Source organism: Sceloporus undulatus, chromosome 8 (assembly GCF_019175285.1).
Source record: "Sceloporus undulatus isolate JIND9_A2432 ecotype Alabama chromosome 8, SceUnd_v1.1, whole genome shotgun sequence".
Classification (NCBI taxonomy): domain Eukaryota; kingdom Metazoa; phylum Chordata; class Lepidosauria; order Squamata; family Phrynosomatidae; genus Sceloporus; species Sceloporus undulatus.
The window spans coordinates 33,298,329-33,314,008 of NC_056529.1; the positions used below are offsets into that span (position 1 = coordinate 33,298,329).

Sequence of the window (15,680 nt, forward strand, 5' to 3'; positions counted from 1 at the left end):
AATAATAATAATAATAATAATAATAATAATAATAATAATAATAATAATAGTTTTTATTTGTATCTTCCCACCTTTCCCAATAAATGGAGGCGAGATTACAGTGCTGTGCATGAAACATAATTATATAAGAGAGAAAACTTGCGTATGGCATACAGAGACCCCAATGGCCATCCACTCCAACCCCATTCTGCCATGCAGGAACTCTCAATCAAAGCATCCCATTGACAGATGGCCATCCAGCCTCTGCTTAAAGACCTCCAGGGAGGGAGACTCCACTACACTCCGAGGAAGGAGTGTGTTCCCACTGTCGAACAGCCCTTACTGCTTCCCAGCTGATCTTAGTGTGCGGGGTGGATTGTATAGAAAGAGGCGGTCTTCCAAGTTCTCTGGAAGGTATCACCTCTTAACCATCTCTCCAGGCTATACATCCCCACTTCCTCATTCCTCTTAGGTAGGACATTGTTTCCACACTTTTCACCATTATATTCATAGACTTGTTTAAAAGCCCCAAGCCTCAATTTCTGACATACCTGTGGCTGTGGCACTTTTGGAAGTTTCACCCCATTCTTTTCCTCTTGCGCCTGCCCCCAAAAAAGCAAAAATTCAATATTGTTCAAATTGACAACAAAAAAATAGAACAGAGAAAGAGAGCAGAAGTTCTTCCAAAGACCACATGATTTGGATAAAATATTTATAACCATTCATTGCGATAAAAAGCATTGGGAGTACAGCTGCCAGATTCTTAGGATTCATGCATAATTTAAACATCATACCTCCAAAGAGACCCAAAGCAGCTTTATTTTTCCAGTTCATAAAGGTCTTAGTAACAAATTAGTGCAGAAACTAAATAAACTTACTTTATTTTTAAGGCTGAAGGCGAATTCTGTGTTTTTCTCAAACGCCTTATACATAAGTTCAAAGTAAAGTGCCTCTGTCTGCACTTTGAGCTACAAAAGAAAATATGTATTATTATTATAATAATAATAATAGGATTTATTGAGGAATCATAGATTTGGAAGAGACCACAAGGGCCATCCAGTCTAATTTGATGTCATTTGCTTAAGCATTATTTAAACTTACAAATCTTCTGTTGGCTTTTGAAGAGTACTGGTTTGAACCTAGGACAGAAAAAAAGGGACCGTGTTACCCTCACATACAATTTAAACCCATTTAAAACCAGAGATGGCTCTTCTGTCAGTTGCATTAATTCGCATGGGGTCTTTTCATGAGCATTCGTGATTTATCAGTTACATGCAAGAATCACAGTGGTTTGACTGGTAGAAAGATTGGTTCCCCGTACTTTCCATGCCAGCAGGAATAAACTCTTTTAGACATATTATAACAGTTGTACCTGAACCATCAGACTTTCTTGGGTTTGTGCAAGATGGTTTTCCAATTGATGGAAGCGATCCAGATGACGAATTTCTCTCCATGGTTGGTTAAATGGATTTAATTAATAGAGGTCAAAATCTCACACCTAGCTTGTTACAGATGTTATCAGCAGCCTGCTGAGAGATATACCTGACAAAGCTGTAATGATTCATTTTGATGTCATAATTGCTTCAGTACTGACATGTTTCTAGGCTGCAGATACTATGCTCAGTGTCTGTTGGTTTCCAAGGACCACTATGTCCAAACGGTTGTCCCAGAAACCAAAGGCTTGATGCCAGGGGGAGCACCTGACCAGGGGGAGCTCTTGATGCCAGGGGGAGCTCTCTGCCAGGAATGGCCTTGACAGGTGTTTTTGCCTAGAAGCATGCTGTCTTTTGTTAATAAGCTATACAGAGTAAGTGACCATAAAATATATTTTGGTTTCATAAAAATGGCTGAGGAAAGGTTTGGGCAAAGCAACGCGATAGAGATTCCACTGAAACTTAGCAAGATTTGTTCAGAAGGGGTTTGCCTTTGCCTTCATCTGAGGCTGAGAAAGTGTGACTCGACCAAAGTCACCCAGTGGGTTTCCATGGCTAATAAAGGATTCAAACCTAGTCTCCAGACTCATGCCAGTGCTCAGATCACTGTGCATGGTTTTCAGCACCCTCCCCAGCTATCTGCAATACACCCTATTCAGGAGTTGTGCTAAGGCTTCATTCTCCTAGACAGAAAATCCCATTGAATTCTGTGGAGCAGAGTTCATTACGTGTTTATTTAAAGCATTCATACTCTGCCTTTCAGCCAGAAAGAGTGGCTCACTGAACAGCAACAAAAAACAGCTCTTCTCTTCAGGCTTGAAACCTAAAATGGCACAACACAAAAGAAAAATGGGACACTTCACTGTCCAGCTTTCACACTCTGGTCTCACCTGGAATGCTGTGTCCAGTTCTGGGCACCACAATTCAAAAAGGATGTTGAGAAGCTGGAGCGTGTCCAAAGGAGAGCCACCAAAAAAGTGAGGGACCTGGAAACCATGTCTTATGAGGAAAGACTTAGGGATCTGGGTATATTTAGCCTGGAAAAGAGACAGTTAAGAGGTGATATGATAACCCTGTTTAAATATTTGAAGCGGTGTCACATTAAGGATGGAGCAAGCTTGTTTTCTGCTACTCCAGGAACTAGAACACAAAACAGTGGGTGCAAGCTACAGGAAAAGAGATTCCACCTAAACGTTAGGAAGAACTTCCTGACAGTAAAAGCTGTTTGACAGTGGAAGACGCTCCTTCAGAGTTTGGTGGAGTCTTTTCTTTGGAGGTTTTTTTAAACAGAGGCTGGATGGCCATCTGTCGGAAGTGCTTTGATTGTGAGTTCCTGCATGGCAGAATGGGGTTGGACTGGATGGTCCTTTTGGTCTCTTCCAACTCTATGATTCTATGACACTCATAGAAACTGGAACTGCATGGTTGTTATTTTTTGCGTCTTATAGAGCCTGAACAGACAGGCCAAAATAAAGCTGCTTTGGGTCACTTTGGAGGTATGCTGTTTAAATGACACACCCATCTTAAGAGGCCAGAAGCTGCACCAAAGCTGCACTCTGGTCCTTAGGACTAAAACATGGCTTTGGCACAGCTTTTAGACTCTTAGCAGGCATGCATCATTTAAACAGCATATCTCTAAAGTGACCCAAAGCAGCTTTATTTTGGCCTGTCTGTATGGGCCCTATGTCCTCTCTAGGGCCTCCAGTGTGACCCTGGAGGTCAACTTCCACCCAAAAGATGTGCCAGAGGACCTAAAGATTCCTAGAGAGAACACTTTTCTAGGAATCTTCCCTTTCACTGTACTTTTTATCTGGCCCACTATTTCCTTTCTTAGCTGAGCAAAAATTCACACAGTGCATCTTTTTAAAGTTAACATTTTACAGATGCCACAGGACATGTGTGGCCAAGCAACCTTACAATATAGCCAAGATGCCAAAAGTTATTGGACCCCCTGGTCAGGCCTTGCAGAAGGAGAAACTAAGGCTTTGTGCAGTGACCAATGGGACCAATCTGGTCATCCTTTCTTTAGCTCTCGTTTATCTTTTTCAGGCAACCAAAAGCAGGATCAAGAGAGTGAAGAATGCGGTCTTTTCCTGTGCAACCAAACAAGTGGCTGAAGATTTGGGATCTCCTCCAATGTAAGACCTCATTTCTTTCCTTCCTTCCCTTCCTCTGTTCTTTATTTTCTGTGCTCATCTTCTGAGGCTGAGAAAGTGTGACTTGCTCAAGAGTCAAACCCAGATCCTCATGGGGTGCCCTACATTCATCTCTTCCCCTCACCACAGGCTACTCTCATTGCAAAACTGGAACTGCCACTTCATCTCCATGCACAAAGACCAGTTTCCAATGTCTTTGTGGACTAACCTGCCACTTCATTTCCATACACAAAGGATTTGTAATTTGTATTGACATAACAATGGCATATAGATGTCTGTCCCTGGCTTCCACTCCACCAAATGCATCTGAGGAAGTAGACTGACATCTCCGAAAGCTCCTGCTGCCCATTTCTTTCTTTCAGTGAGTCTCAGATGTGCTGCAAGATCTTGGTTTGAATTTTTAGATAAGCCTCTGCAAGGCAGGGAGGGAGGCCCTTGAGAGAACATAGGGCCAAGAGATTAGGACCACTGAAACAATCAGATTTAGTCATCCAGCTGAAAAGACAAGTAATTAAACACTTTTGCCAGAGACAGGCCTTTTGTCCCTATAAAACCCCCAGACTTTCCCAAGTCTGGTATTATCCTATTGAAGCCTGAAATCTTATTCCATGCTAACCTCTGATTTTCTAAGCCTTGTATGTGTGTGTGTGCTAGCAAATTGTGTGTGTCCTTCCCCTTTATCAGTAAATTGTACTTTGATTAGAAAAGTCAGCTTTTGTTCCATTTACTGGAATTTCCTGGTCTACTCAGGATACACAGTGACCTGTTGTAGCCAGCCATCTCGCAATTTTGAGCTAATAATAAATTCCCCTAATCCAGGCTACATGGTTGTAGATTGTCAGACAGAACATAGAGTCATGAAACGATGGGTCATTGCAACCAGACCTTGCCCCTTATCTCTCTGTTAGGGAGAAGGGCAGGTGTTTCAGAGTGGTCCTGCAGGAGCCTTATACCTGCTCCTTGAATGTAGGGAGGTCCTCCTCAGCAAGACAGTAGGGCATTTGTGGACAAGAAAGGACAGTCATCTGAGGTTCTCATCTATCATGGTTATTACAGCCTCCGAAAGCCACGAAGAACCCATTCTGGCCACAAGGCAGAGCCCTCTCAGACATTTCCACCGGAGAATCTTCCCGCTTCAACGGTAGGCAAAGAGAGACTTGATGACCCACAGACCGGGTTTGGTGATCCCCCCTCTGAGGCCTTGAACCATGACAGATGGACTGGAGGCAGGACTCTATTTCTTGCCCCAATGGAAGAGTTTCCAGTTTCATTCTTCTTCTTTTGTTTTAATAGACAAACCTTGAAGTCCAGGATGAAGACTTAGAAGACACAGAGAAACAAGAATCGAACCAACAACAGAGGTATTATCTTACTTTTCTACTTGGCGAGTGTGTGGGCCCAACCAAAAAGGAATGGTAACCCATTTCTCTGGATGAGTTTATGTTCTTACCTGTTAATGTTTTTCTCAACAGGTGAGGCGGGGACTTGGTGCCTTCTGTTATTGAGATTCCCATGATTTAATAGTTGTGGACTAACGACATTTTGTTGAAGTCCTCTCGTCTCTTTCTCCCTTTTTCAGCCTTCCAGAAGTCCAAGGGCAGGATACTGAGGAAGGCATATGTCCAATGGAGACTCTCTCTGCTATTCCAGTAAGAACACAACTTTGCACCCGCTACAGAGTATCCTGAGAAGGCATGAATGATCCTGATTTTATATCACTGTACTGTATCTTGTCCAGGTTAGTACAGATGCTGAATTACCATTGGTTTCAAAGACCTCACATGACACAGACCTTGGAGAGACAGAGGACTTTCCAGCACCCCAAGAAAAGGACACATCTCCTACGCAGACTGTGGTAAGAAAGACAAATTTACCCTGTCCCCTAGTCCAGGGGTTCTTATCTTCCTCTGAAGCCTGGGGCAATGCCAGAAGAGAGATAGAACAATGTCCAATTTCATTATTCTATTCCCTTGACAGACCTTAATCCAGGTTCAACCAATACGATTAGAAGACACAAACAGGTAACTTTATTTCTGGTTCAGGGGTCTGTAGGACCAGCCAAAAGGGGGAATATTTGCTCATCTCTCTGAGTGAGATTATGTTCTAAGCTCTTACTTGTCCTGCTGTCAGTATCGACAAACCTTCGCTGCAGAAGAACGAATCTTGCATCTTAAATGTAAAAGGTCCTGTGTCCACTTCAGCCAGGTAATTTGGGAGGAGTGAATGTAGCACCTCAACCTGGGGAATTGCCTAGGTCCCTGGGTCTTCTGCAAGGAGCAATCTCAACAGTCTGTGGGCTTCCAGATGACTTGGGACCTTGGAGTACTTACTGGGCTTTCTGTTACTGACATTCCCATGACTTAATATTTGTGGTCGAAAGGTCTCACCAATTATTTATGTAATTTCAGCTTCCAAGAGACACAAGAAAGCCATGCTTACGAAGGCACCTGTCAACTTCGCATGGTAAGGAACAAGTTCTTGGTAAGGAGACACTTTTGCCTTTCCCCTCGTGCACCCAATTCAGAGTGCTGAAGAGTGTCCAGCTGAAGGTATGCCAGTCCCCAGGCATCCTCCTCTCCCAGGACATGTCCTACATTTCAACCTCCTGACCAGGAGGAATTCCAAAATGTCCTCCATTATGAGCATGACAAAGAATGTACATTAATCTTAGTGTTTTCTGTTTTTATTTTGCTTTCATTTGATTTTAGCAGGAAATCCAGCAGCCACCAAACACTGAAGAATCGTCATCGGATTCAACCACCTCAGACAACACGAGCTCCGATGAGAGTTATTTCATCACAAAGTGGTCCTTGAATGAGTATAGTTTGAACAGTTCAACAAGGTAATACTAGGCTGAGAGAGAGTGGCTTGCCCAAGATCACCCAGGGGGTTTCCATGGCCGAGCTGGAAATTGAACCCTAGTCCCTAGAATTGTAGCCCAATACACAAACTACTATGCCAGACAGGCTCTCATAGATGGCCAAAAGGACAAACAAATGGGTCCTGGAGCAGATCAAGTCAGAGATCTCTCTGGAAGCCAAGATGACAAAACTGAGGCTGTTGTGCTTTGGAGACATCATGATGACTGACTGGAAAAAACAATAATGCTAGGAAAGGTGGAGGGAAGTAAAAAGAGAGGGAGACCGCATGCTAGATAGATGGACTCCATTAAGGAGAAGCCGGGTATGAGTTTGCAGGACCAAAGCAGAGCAGTGGAGGACAAGGGGTCTTGGAGATGTCTCATGCTCCAGGTCGCCATGGGTCAATATCAAGGGCAATTAACAACAAACAAATTAGATGTTGGTGGACTACAATTCTCATCTCCCCTGGCTGGTACTGATGGAACTTGCAATCCAACAACATACGGAGGCCCAACAAATATCCTACACTTGACCCAGAAGCAACTTCAGCAAATGTTGTGGTCTTCAGTCCCACACTGCTTCTAAACAAATGTATTACTATGCCAAGGCAGATCTCTTTCCCTCTTACCCCCACAGCCACAGCTGTGTCCCACCATGTGCTGCTGCTGTGTGTGTGCATGGGAGATAAGAGAAATGTCACCACAGCATATACTCCCCATGGTTTTACTTAGCATCTAAAGAGCCCCCATATCTTAAGCAGTCATCAAATCACTTCACACACCTTCTTTCCGTCATGATTGCAACATCTGCGAAAGCCAAGTCAGTGCTTTCTGCTGTAAAAAGAAAAGCTATCATATTGGAAGTGGGAAGCGGGGGCTTGCCAACTCTTCAACCAGCCACTGTAGCTGTGCCCAGAATGGCAGCTTGCTTGGGGATGGTGGGCTTGATTTCTTTTACTGAAGTGTGCTGAATCCATTTTATATTGTAACTGTACTTGCTTCTGTTGTACTGCATTTGAGTGCCACCCTTTGGGAGAACAGCAGGTATACATCCAGTGCATACAATAAATAAATTTTAGAAGTAGGATGTTCTTCTTCCTTGGTCTCCTTCCTTGGAGGTCTTTAAACAGAGGCTGGATCGCCATCTGTCAGGGATGCTTTGACTGAGAGTTCCTGCATGGCAGAATGGGGTTGGACTGGATGGCCCTTGTGGTCTTTTCCAACTCTATAATTGTATGATTCTATGCTGTGGCCTTCAAAAAGGCCTCTGTATAATCTACACAAGGGTGGGTACCTTCCATAGGTGGGTTAACAGTACCAGTTGGACCCATCTGTGGATGCATCTCCCATCACTGCTATTTTGTGCAGTGGCAAAAGCTACCAATTGCCTTTGAAACAAGCTGTGAGATCACAAAACAAGCTGTGAGGCCATCAAATGCCTTGTTTTAAAAAAATGCTTGTATTTCTGGGAGCATGAATATGCTGGAAAACAAGGTGCACACTGCCCATAGGCCTTGCTTTAAAAGAAAATCTTGGTTTTAGTAATTTGGCAGCTCAGGCATCAGAGGTGGCAAAATCTGGCAAGGATGTGCATGGTGCTGCCAGCCTTGCCTTAATAGATGCACCTCAGGATGATATTCAGGAGGTGAAGCTTTTCATAGTGTGCCTGGAGAGTGTAAATAACACATGTTGTACCACTGGTAAAAAGGGAAGATCCTATAAACAATAATTGTGTCCTTGTTCCCAGCTGGCAGACCCTGTGCTCCCCGCTTGTGCCTTCCCAAGCCCCATGTCCTCCTGGCACAAACTGCCTGTGGCACAAAAGGCTGATGATGCATTCTCTATCACAACATGTATGTGATACAACATCAACCCAGGCCATGCTCGTATATGGTTCTATATATACATTAGTTCAGCAAATCTCATGCAGATGTGCTCTCTTGTAACAATGCTTTCCTACTTTTCTGTTCTGGAACTAAGAAGCCACCGTATTTGGAGAAGAGAAGGTTAAGAGGTGATATGATAGCCCTGTTTAAATATTTGAAGGGCTGTCATATTGAGGAAGGAGCAAGCTTGTTTTTTGTTGCACCAGAGACTAGGACTAGGAGCAATGGATCCAAACTACAGGAAAAAAGATTCCACCTTAATCTTAGGAGGAACTTCCTGACAGTAAGAGCTGTTCAACAGCGGAAGACTTTTGCTTGGAGAGTGGTGGAGTCTCCTTCTTTGGAGGTTTTGAAACAGAGGCTGGATGGCCATCTGTCAGGAGGTGCTTTAAATTGTGACTTCCTGCATGGCAGAATTGGGTTGGACTGGATGGCCCTTGAGGTCTCTTCCAACTCTATGATTATATAATCAGTCTTCTGTATCCCCAGATTTTTTTTATCCAGAGATCCAAACATCCATGGCTTGAAAATATTTTAAATATATAAGTCCTAAAAAGCAAACCTTGATTCTGCCATTGTGTATAAGGGTTGCCGTTTTGCTGTTATGCTACTACGTGGGACTCTCCAGTGGGGAAACTTCTGTCTATGCAGTAGCTTCACGCAGCCTTTGGAGACACTAGAAAAATAACAGCCCTTTCAGCAATCATGCAATATTATTGCTAAGAGGTTTGAGACTCAGAGCAAACAGTGGCTTTAAAAACATATATGCTAAACTACCCAGCAATCTGATGGAAAGCACACAAAATGGGATGCTGACAACCACAGTTTCACCCCGTTATTATTCTGTTCTGTTTATTTCATTGATATGTTTCCTTTCTCCTGAGCTGAGACCCAAGGCGGCTCACAAAAAAAGAATGAATTAAAAACCAAAATCAAAATGATTAAAATGATTAAACATCATAAAACTAAAACAGAATAACATAATTTAAAAGACACATTGTTGTTGTGCGCCTTAAAGTCTGACTTATGGCAACCCTAAGGCCATGCCATAGGGTTTTCTTGGCATGTTTTGCTCAAAGGGGGCTTGCCATTGCCTTCCCTTAGGCTGAGAGAGTGTGACTTGCCCGAGGTCACCTAGGGAGGTTCCATGGCCGAGCGGGGAATTGAACCCTGGTCCCTAGAGTTGTAGACCAACACACAAACTACTACGCCACGCAGGCTTTCATAATAGATGCCATAACCAAAATAAAGACAACAACAGGCAGGTCCATTACCTTTCCCTGAAGCTGAGAGCGTGTGACTTGTTTGAACCCTAATCTCCAGAATCAAAGTCCAACGCTCAAACCATGAGGTTTTCCTAAATACATGCCCAGCTTTTCTCAAGAACTGATACGTCTTTGGGGGGCCTAGCAATTGCCAAAACCTGAGAAGCCAAAACCATTATACTGTCTGAAGTGGAGCAATGAATGACACCACTCATCCAAGTCAAGGTAAGCATACCCAAAGCCAAATAGGTTACCTTGGCTTTCGGTATGCAGAGGATCCAACAAGCATCTCTATTCAAAGGGATCTTGTAGCACCTTTGAGACTAACCCGAAAGAAAGAAGCTAGCATGAGCTTTTGTGGACCCGAGCTACTTTTCAGATGCTCAAGTCTAGGAAAGCTCATGCCACCAGTTTCTTTCCGTTAGTCTCAAAGGTGCTACAAGATCCCTTTGCATTCTGATTTTTCAGACTAAACATAAGTCTTTGAATCCTTCCCGTCCCTTGCAGTCAAAATACCATTATGACATAACAAATACTTAGCAGTTTGCCTCCCTTTTGCGGCAGCTAAAATCTGTTGCCTAAAGCAACTGCCTTATTTCTCCAAATGTTAGGGCCATTGTTTTGGGACCTGAGGATGAAGAACATCCCATAAGCATCTCTCTTCATGCCTGGCAGCTAAAAAGACTGAATCATAGACAGTTAAGTAACCAACAGGTTGCAGTTCTCCTCTTGTGACTCCCCAATTTGCTGCCATTGGCTAATGCCCCCATCTGCCTAATGGCAGTGCCAGACCCGAGAGGAGAAATAAGCAACCTGTCACGGTAACAGGGTGAGAAGCTTATTGCACCAAATGTAACCACTGTCTAAAAAGAAATAAAATTATAATCAAAAGTCACAGTGCCAATTGGTGTTTTTGACAGTCACTACAGACCTATAGTTAGGTACAAGGTTGTGTCCTGGGATGAGCTGCTCTAGGTGGCTCAGTTCCATGTGTTTCTCTGTCAGAATGATGCCTCTGTTTAGAAATTTAACTGGCCATGGAAGCACAAGCTCTTGAACCTGGGACAGCAAATATGAGCTTGTTCTGCTATTTAGTTCCTGTGGCTGACCTCTGTCAGATAGCAGAGGAGCATCTCTCTGATGGAAACCCAACAATGGCATCTGCCTCAGATTTAAGTCTTCAGTGCAAGGCTTGAAATCATAACAAGGGTGGTACTATGTTTAGGGAAAGTGAGGCATTTCTTAGGTGGAAGATGCTGGAGCCTAGTTGGTCCTCTTGAACTCTATGGCCATTTCTTTCCATTGGCGGACAAGTGTTGTATAGTGGACCTTTGCTGTCTCCTAGAGTTTGGTTCCAAGACACCCTGTGGATACCAAAATACATGGATGCTCACGTCCCATTATATACCAAAAGGGAAAGGTTTCCCCTTTGACAAGGTTGCCAAGTCACAACCAACTGTAGCAGCCGGTGCTCTTCTCCATTACTAAGCCGAAGAGCTAACATTGTCAAAGATGACTCTGTGATCATGTGGGCAGCATAACTGCACCAACCTATTTATCTACTTGCGCCTTTACATGCTTTCAAACTGCTAGGTTGCCAGAAGCTGGGACTGGTGATGGGAGCTCACTCCGCCATGCGATGTCTGGGCCTCAAATTGCCAACCTGCCAGTCTTGCAATCTTCAGAGTCATCGTAGTGAAATGATGTCCCTTATATGAAATGACAAAATCAACGTTTGCTTTTGGGACATAAAAATGTTGTGAATGTTTTCAAACTCTGATTGGTTGAAGCTGTGGATGCAGTATCTGTGGGTACGGAGGGCTGACTATACATGCTGCATTTACACGGGACTGTGCATGTGAGAGGGAAAAGTCTATGACCCCTTTGCCCCATGCCATGCTCTTTGTTCAGCATGGCTACTTTGGGGGAAAGAGAAGGACATCTGGCCTTCTGTTTGGAATGGCATCCATCAATCCAGGTACAGTGGTCCCTCGGGTTACGAAATTAATTCGTTCCGCGGCTAATTTCGTAACCCGAAAAGCCTTCGTAAGCCGAATTGCCATAGGCGCTAATGGGGAAAAAGCCGCGGCTCCGCCGCGGCTCCATTTAAAATAGCGCCGGAGTTTTTTCGTAACCCGAAAAAACTTTCGTAACCCGAAACAATAATTCCCTATGGGGTTTTTTCGTATCCCGAAAAATTCGTAACCTGGGTATTTCGTATCCCGGGGTACCACTGTATTTGGGTAAGTTCTGTTATGTCACTGGATTTGACGTGATTGCCAAGAGCTATTAGTAGCAAGATGTTGGGATGGAGGTGGCTTTCTGCAGTACATTTCTATGATCATGCCTTTTAATATACACTCTTACCCCGGGATACGAATGCGCCGCGTTACGAAATTTCCGGGTTACGAAAAAAAAATAATAAAAAATATTTCCGGGTTACGAAGGTTATTCCGGGTTACGAATAAACTTTTGGTGCTTTTCGGCGCTATTTCGCACGGAATCGCGGCTTTTCCCCATTAGCGCCTATGGCAATTCGGCTTGCGAAAGCCTTCCGGGTTACGAAAATGGCGGCGGAACGAATTAATTTCGTAACCCGGGGGACGAGTGTACTTCAAGCTGCCTTGAGCCATAGAAAGGCCGTTTTTTAAAAAAATTGCATTTGTTTGTTTCTTCTTCGTGGTCTCTGCGAATCATACAAATGGGTTTCACTGCGCCTGCGCAGTGCTGTTCGGAAACTTCTGGAATCACTGTATGTATTCGCAGATGACCACTCGAAGAAATACTGTTACAGGTAAGCAACCTGTCCTTTTCAAAGCAGAGACACACAATAGATTAACCACAGTGGAAAATTAAGGGCTATTCTGGAAGAGAAAAAAATAAAAGAAAAAGAAAAGTGCATAGGGGGATGTCTCAGGGCTCCATGTTTCAACTGCTTTTGATTGGTTTTATTCTGTATTTCTGGCATAAGGCAATGTAAAATACGTCTGTGAAATAGTTATGCAACGTGTGCTCCAAAGTCACGTTTTGTTTAATACAAGGGCCCTAGCAGAGATTGCTTGTCTGACCAAGGACTGATGGATTATGCTGGAATTAAAATGGAAGAACCTGCATCTGCTAGCATGCACCTTGTCATCTGGTTCTGCACTGCTATTTTGAGAAGGCATGGATGGGGCACTTTTTCTGTGTCAAGTTCCATGTTTTTCTAAAAAAGAATGGCTGTGCTGTATGTAATGGGACAAATATCCACAGATATTGTCATCCCTGCATACCTCTCATTAGGTAATAAGTACACAAATAAATGTCTGCCTTTGGAAATCTCTTTTTGTTTCTCTAAACAGCACCGTAGATGAAGAATTAGATGTACCCATTCTCTCCGAACAGTCACAATTCAGCATACAGGAGGTAAGAAAGCAAAGGCCCAAAGCTTGCCTACCTGATGCGTGAGACCACACCAAGAAGGCATATTCTAGACCTGTCGGGGTGGCTCTTCCATAGAGCTTTCGGAAGATGTGGCTTCAGGTAGACTGGGCTAATCAGTGTTCAGCCTATCCAGCTCACGTCATATAATGTGACAAGCCTGGAGAGAGAACACATTAATGTAGCCAGAGGGATCCTGACTCAGTTCCCCCGCAAGGCTTATCACAGACATCAAATAGAGTTTACCTAATATTTTCCATTTTCTTTCTTCCCCCAACAGAAAAATGTCTGGGTACATAACATGTGCCAGAAGTTCACCAATCTGCCTTCTCAAATGCGTGACCATATGGGAAAGACAGTGGCCCAAAGGCATTTGCTTAGTGTCCTAGAACATTGCTTTGAATCGGACGAACAGTAAGCAGATTAGCTATTTTTTCTCCCCTCACATGCATCTGTCAAACCCTGAGCCTTCTCTTCCTTCTACCCCCATAAGAATCTGACTCCCCCTTCCCTTCCTTGTTTTTCCTGACAGTGAGTGTATTGAGTTCTTAGCTGAGATCGTTAAGTCTCCAAAATGCAATCTGGATGTCGTGATCCGTTTCTTCTATGACAAGGCAAATGAAGGCAGTTGGCTACCTGAGGAGGGAGAGGAAAAGTTGAGAGTCAAGGTAAGGACTTGTTTCTCCTGCTGACCTCATACTACTCTTCCACAAGGTAGCTCTCATCTGTGCCTTGTCATTGGCAGTTACGGAAGGGGCAGTTGACCCTTCCTCTGATTCTACACAAATGTTATTCTCTTATTACTCTCCAGGTGAAGGCCGCAAGATACCTGATATCTGTCATAAAGTGGGTCTGTGATCCCAAGAAGCTAATGTACTGGTATGATTTGTTAGCTTCTACCTATATGAACATTTGGAACAAACAGCCCCGCCGATCTGAAGAAGATGCCGAAAAAAATGACAACATATATCTACATCCAGGGTAAGTTTGTTTACAAGCAGAAGGCTTGTGGGGGGGGGGACTAGAGAGAGAACAGTGGTGAGTATTGCTTTTCCCTCACTTCTTGCTCAAGTGACATTCACTCTCTTGTTTCAGTGAAATTGTATATATTATCAGGATTTTGAAAGACATGCAACAGGACTACATTAGCCAGATTTTACCAGACGTTGCTGATTGAACCAGATATTTCTTTTGTCCAAGCTTTCTACTGTGCTGCTACAATTTGTGTGACCTTGCTGTGTCTGTTGAAGGAGGCTGATCCCATCACAACACCCCCTCAGCCTGTGTTTAGTCAGAGTCTTGTCCTTTCACTAGCCCTACTAGAATGCAAGCATGGACAAGGAGGACAATGCGTCAAGCCAGGAAGGTGGACTGAAGACAGGATGGAGGCTTCACCTAGTTGGAAGGGACAGCTCTGGGTGGTGGCAGCCCCCTCTCTCCCTTCCCTCCTGGGCTTATCTGGGTGGAAGCTTTGGCTGTTGAGGTATGTTGGCATTTGTGTCATCACCCCCAAGGACATTCATATCCTTCCACAGTGGAGTGGGAGTCTCCTTCTTTGGAGATTGTCAAGCAGAGCCTGGATGGCCATCTGCCGAGGATGCTTTCGTTGTGAGCTCCTGCATGGCAGAGTGGGGTTGGACTGGATGGCCCTTGGAGTCTCTTCCAACTCTAGGATTCTGTCAGAGAAAGGAAATAGTCTAGAAAGGCCGATTTCTTCCTTCTCTCCCGCACTTAGCTGGCTAGATATTTTGGCTGCTGGACTGGGAAGGCAGAGAGCAAAGCAGTACTATTAATGATATTGTTTGCCCTGGATTCTTGTACCAATTTCTTTTACATTTTGGTACCAGACCACCATATGTAGTAATACCTGCTTCCTTCTGGAACACCTGTTCTCTCCAAGCTTATATATTTTAGCTAATCTTGCATTACCATCTCTTACTAATATTTAAATAAGTTTCTTTAAGCATTCTCCCAATTTCCCATCGATATGGTATATTCTATTCCTGTATCAAATCCAGAAGGCGTGCGACTTTCTTCCCAGCTTTGATATTTTTCCTTTATCTCTAAGAGATATTATTTTATCCAATTCAACTTTATTTGATATGTATTTATCCATACCATTGTATATTTTTACCCCCACACATTCATTCCTCTTTAGATGTAATTTCTCTTCTGTATTCTCTTTTCCTTTAGCAAATCTTTATATCTTATCCAGTGTTTTGCTCTCCTGGTTCCTGATTTTGTTAAAAGTCTAATATTTTTATCTGTTCTCCATTCTCTTTAAAGTATTAGTATAATATTCTTTAAAGGCTTTTTTAAAAATTCCTTCTTGTTTTATCAGTTTGCTCCATTTCTTATTACTTCATCTGCAAGATGAACAGAGCCAAACAGATACCATCAATACTTCTGCCTCGCTCGCCACATTTCCATTTCAACAGCCAGAATGTCTGGCTATCTTAGTGCAAGAAGGAAGGGATAAATGGGCTTTTCTAGGTTACATTCTTTTTCTCATAGAAACCTAGAGTTGAGAGAGACCCCAAGGGCTATCCAGTCCAACCCCATTCTGCCATGCAGGAACTCACACCGAAGCATCCCCAACAAATGGCCATCCAGCCTCTGTGTGAATACCTCCAAAGAAGGAGACTCCACCACAGTGTGGAAGTAGATGGATGTCATAATGC

General features: G+C 43.5%; 1 protein-coding gene across 1 annotated transcript; it reads left to right on the top strand.

Annotated features, from left to right (window-relative positions):
* Positions 1 to 3,341: 3,341 nt before the first annotated feature.
* Positions 3,342 to 14,176, top strand: LOC121914449. The gene is made up of 13 exons (XM_042437854.1): positions 3,342 to 3,550; positions 4,625 to 4,709; positions 4,862 to 4,929; positions 5,148 to 5,217; positions 5,307 to 5,423; positions 5,546 to 5,589; positions 5,977 to 6,031; positions 6,280 to 6,410; positions 12,921 to 12,984; positions 13,280 to 13,413; positions 13,532 to 13,667; positions 13,811 to 13,980; positions 14,095 to 14,176. The coding sequence occupies exons 1-13, from the start codon at positions 3,342 to 3,344 to the stop codon at positions 14,174 to 14,176; spliced, it is 1,365 nt and encodes a 454-aa protein (XP_042293788.1).
* The last annotated feature ends 1,504 nt before the right edge of the window (positions 14,177 to 15,680 follow it).

Coding starts and splice junctions, on each gene's coding strand:
- LOC121914449 (XM_042437854.1), top strand. CDS start 3,342: ATGCCAAAAGTTATTGGACCCCCTGGTCAGGCCTTGCAGAAGGAGAAA. Junction 5,424..5,545: donor CATCTCCTACGCAGACTGTG/GTAAGAAAGACA, acceptor TTCCCTTGACAG/ACCTTAATCCAGGTTCAACC. Junction 12,985..13,279: donor CACAATTCAGCATACAGGAG/GTAAGAAAGCAA, acceptor TTCCCCCAACAG/AAAAATGTCTGGGTACATAA.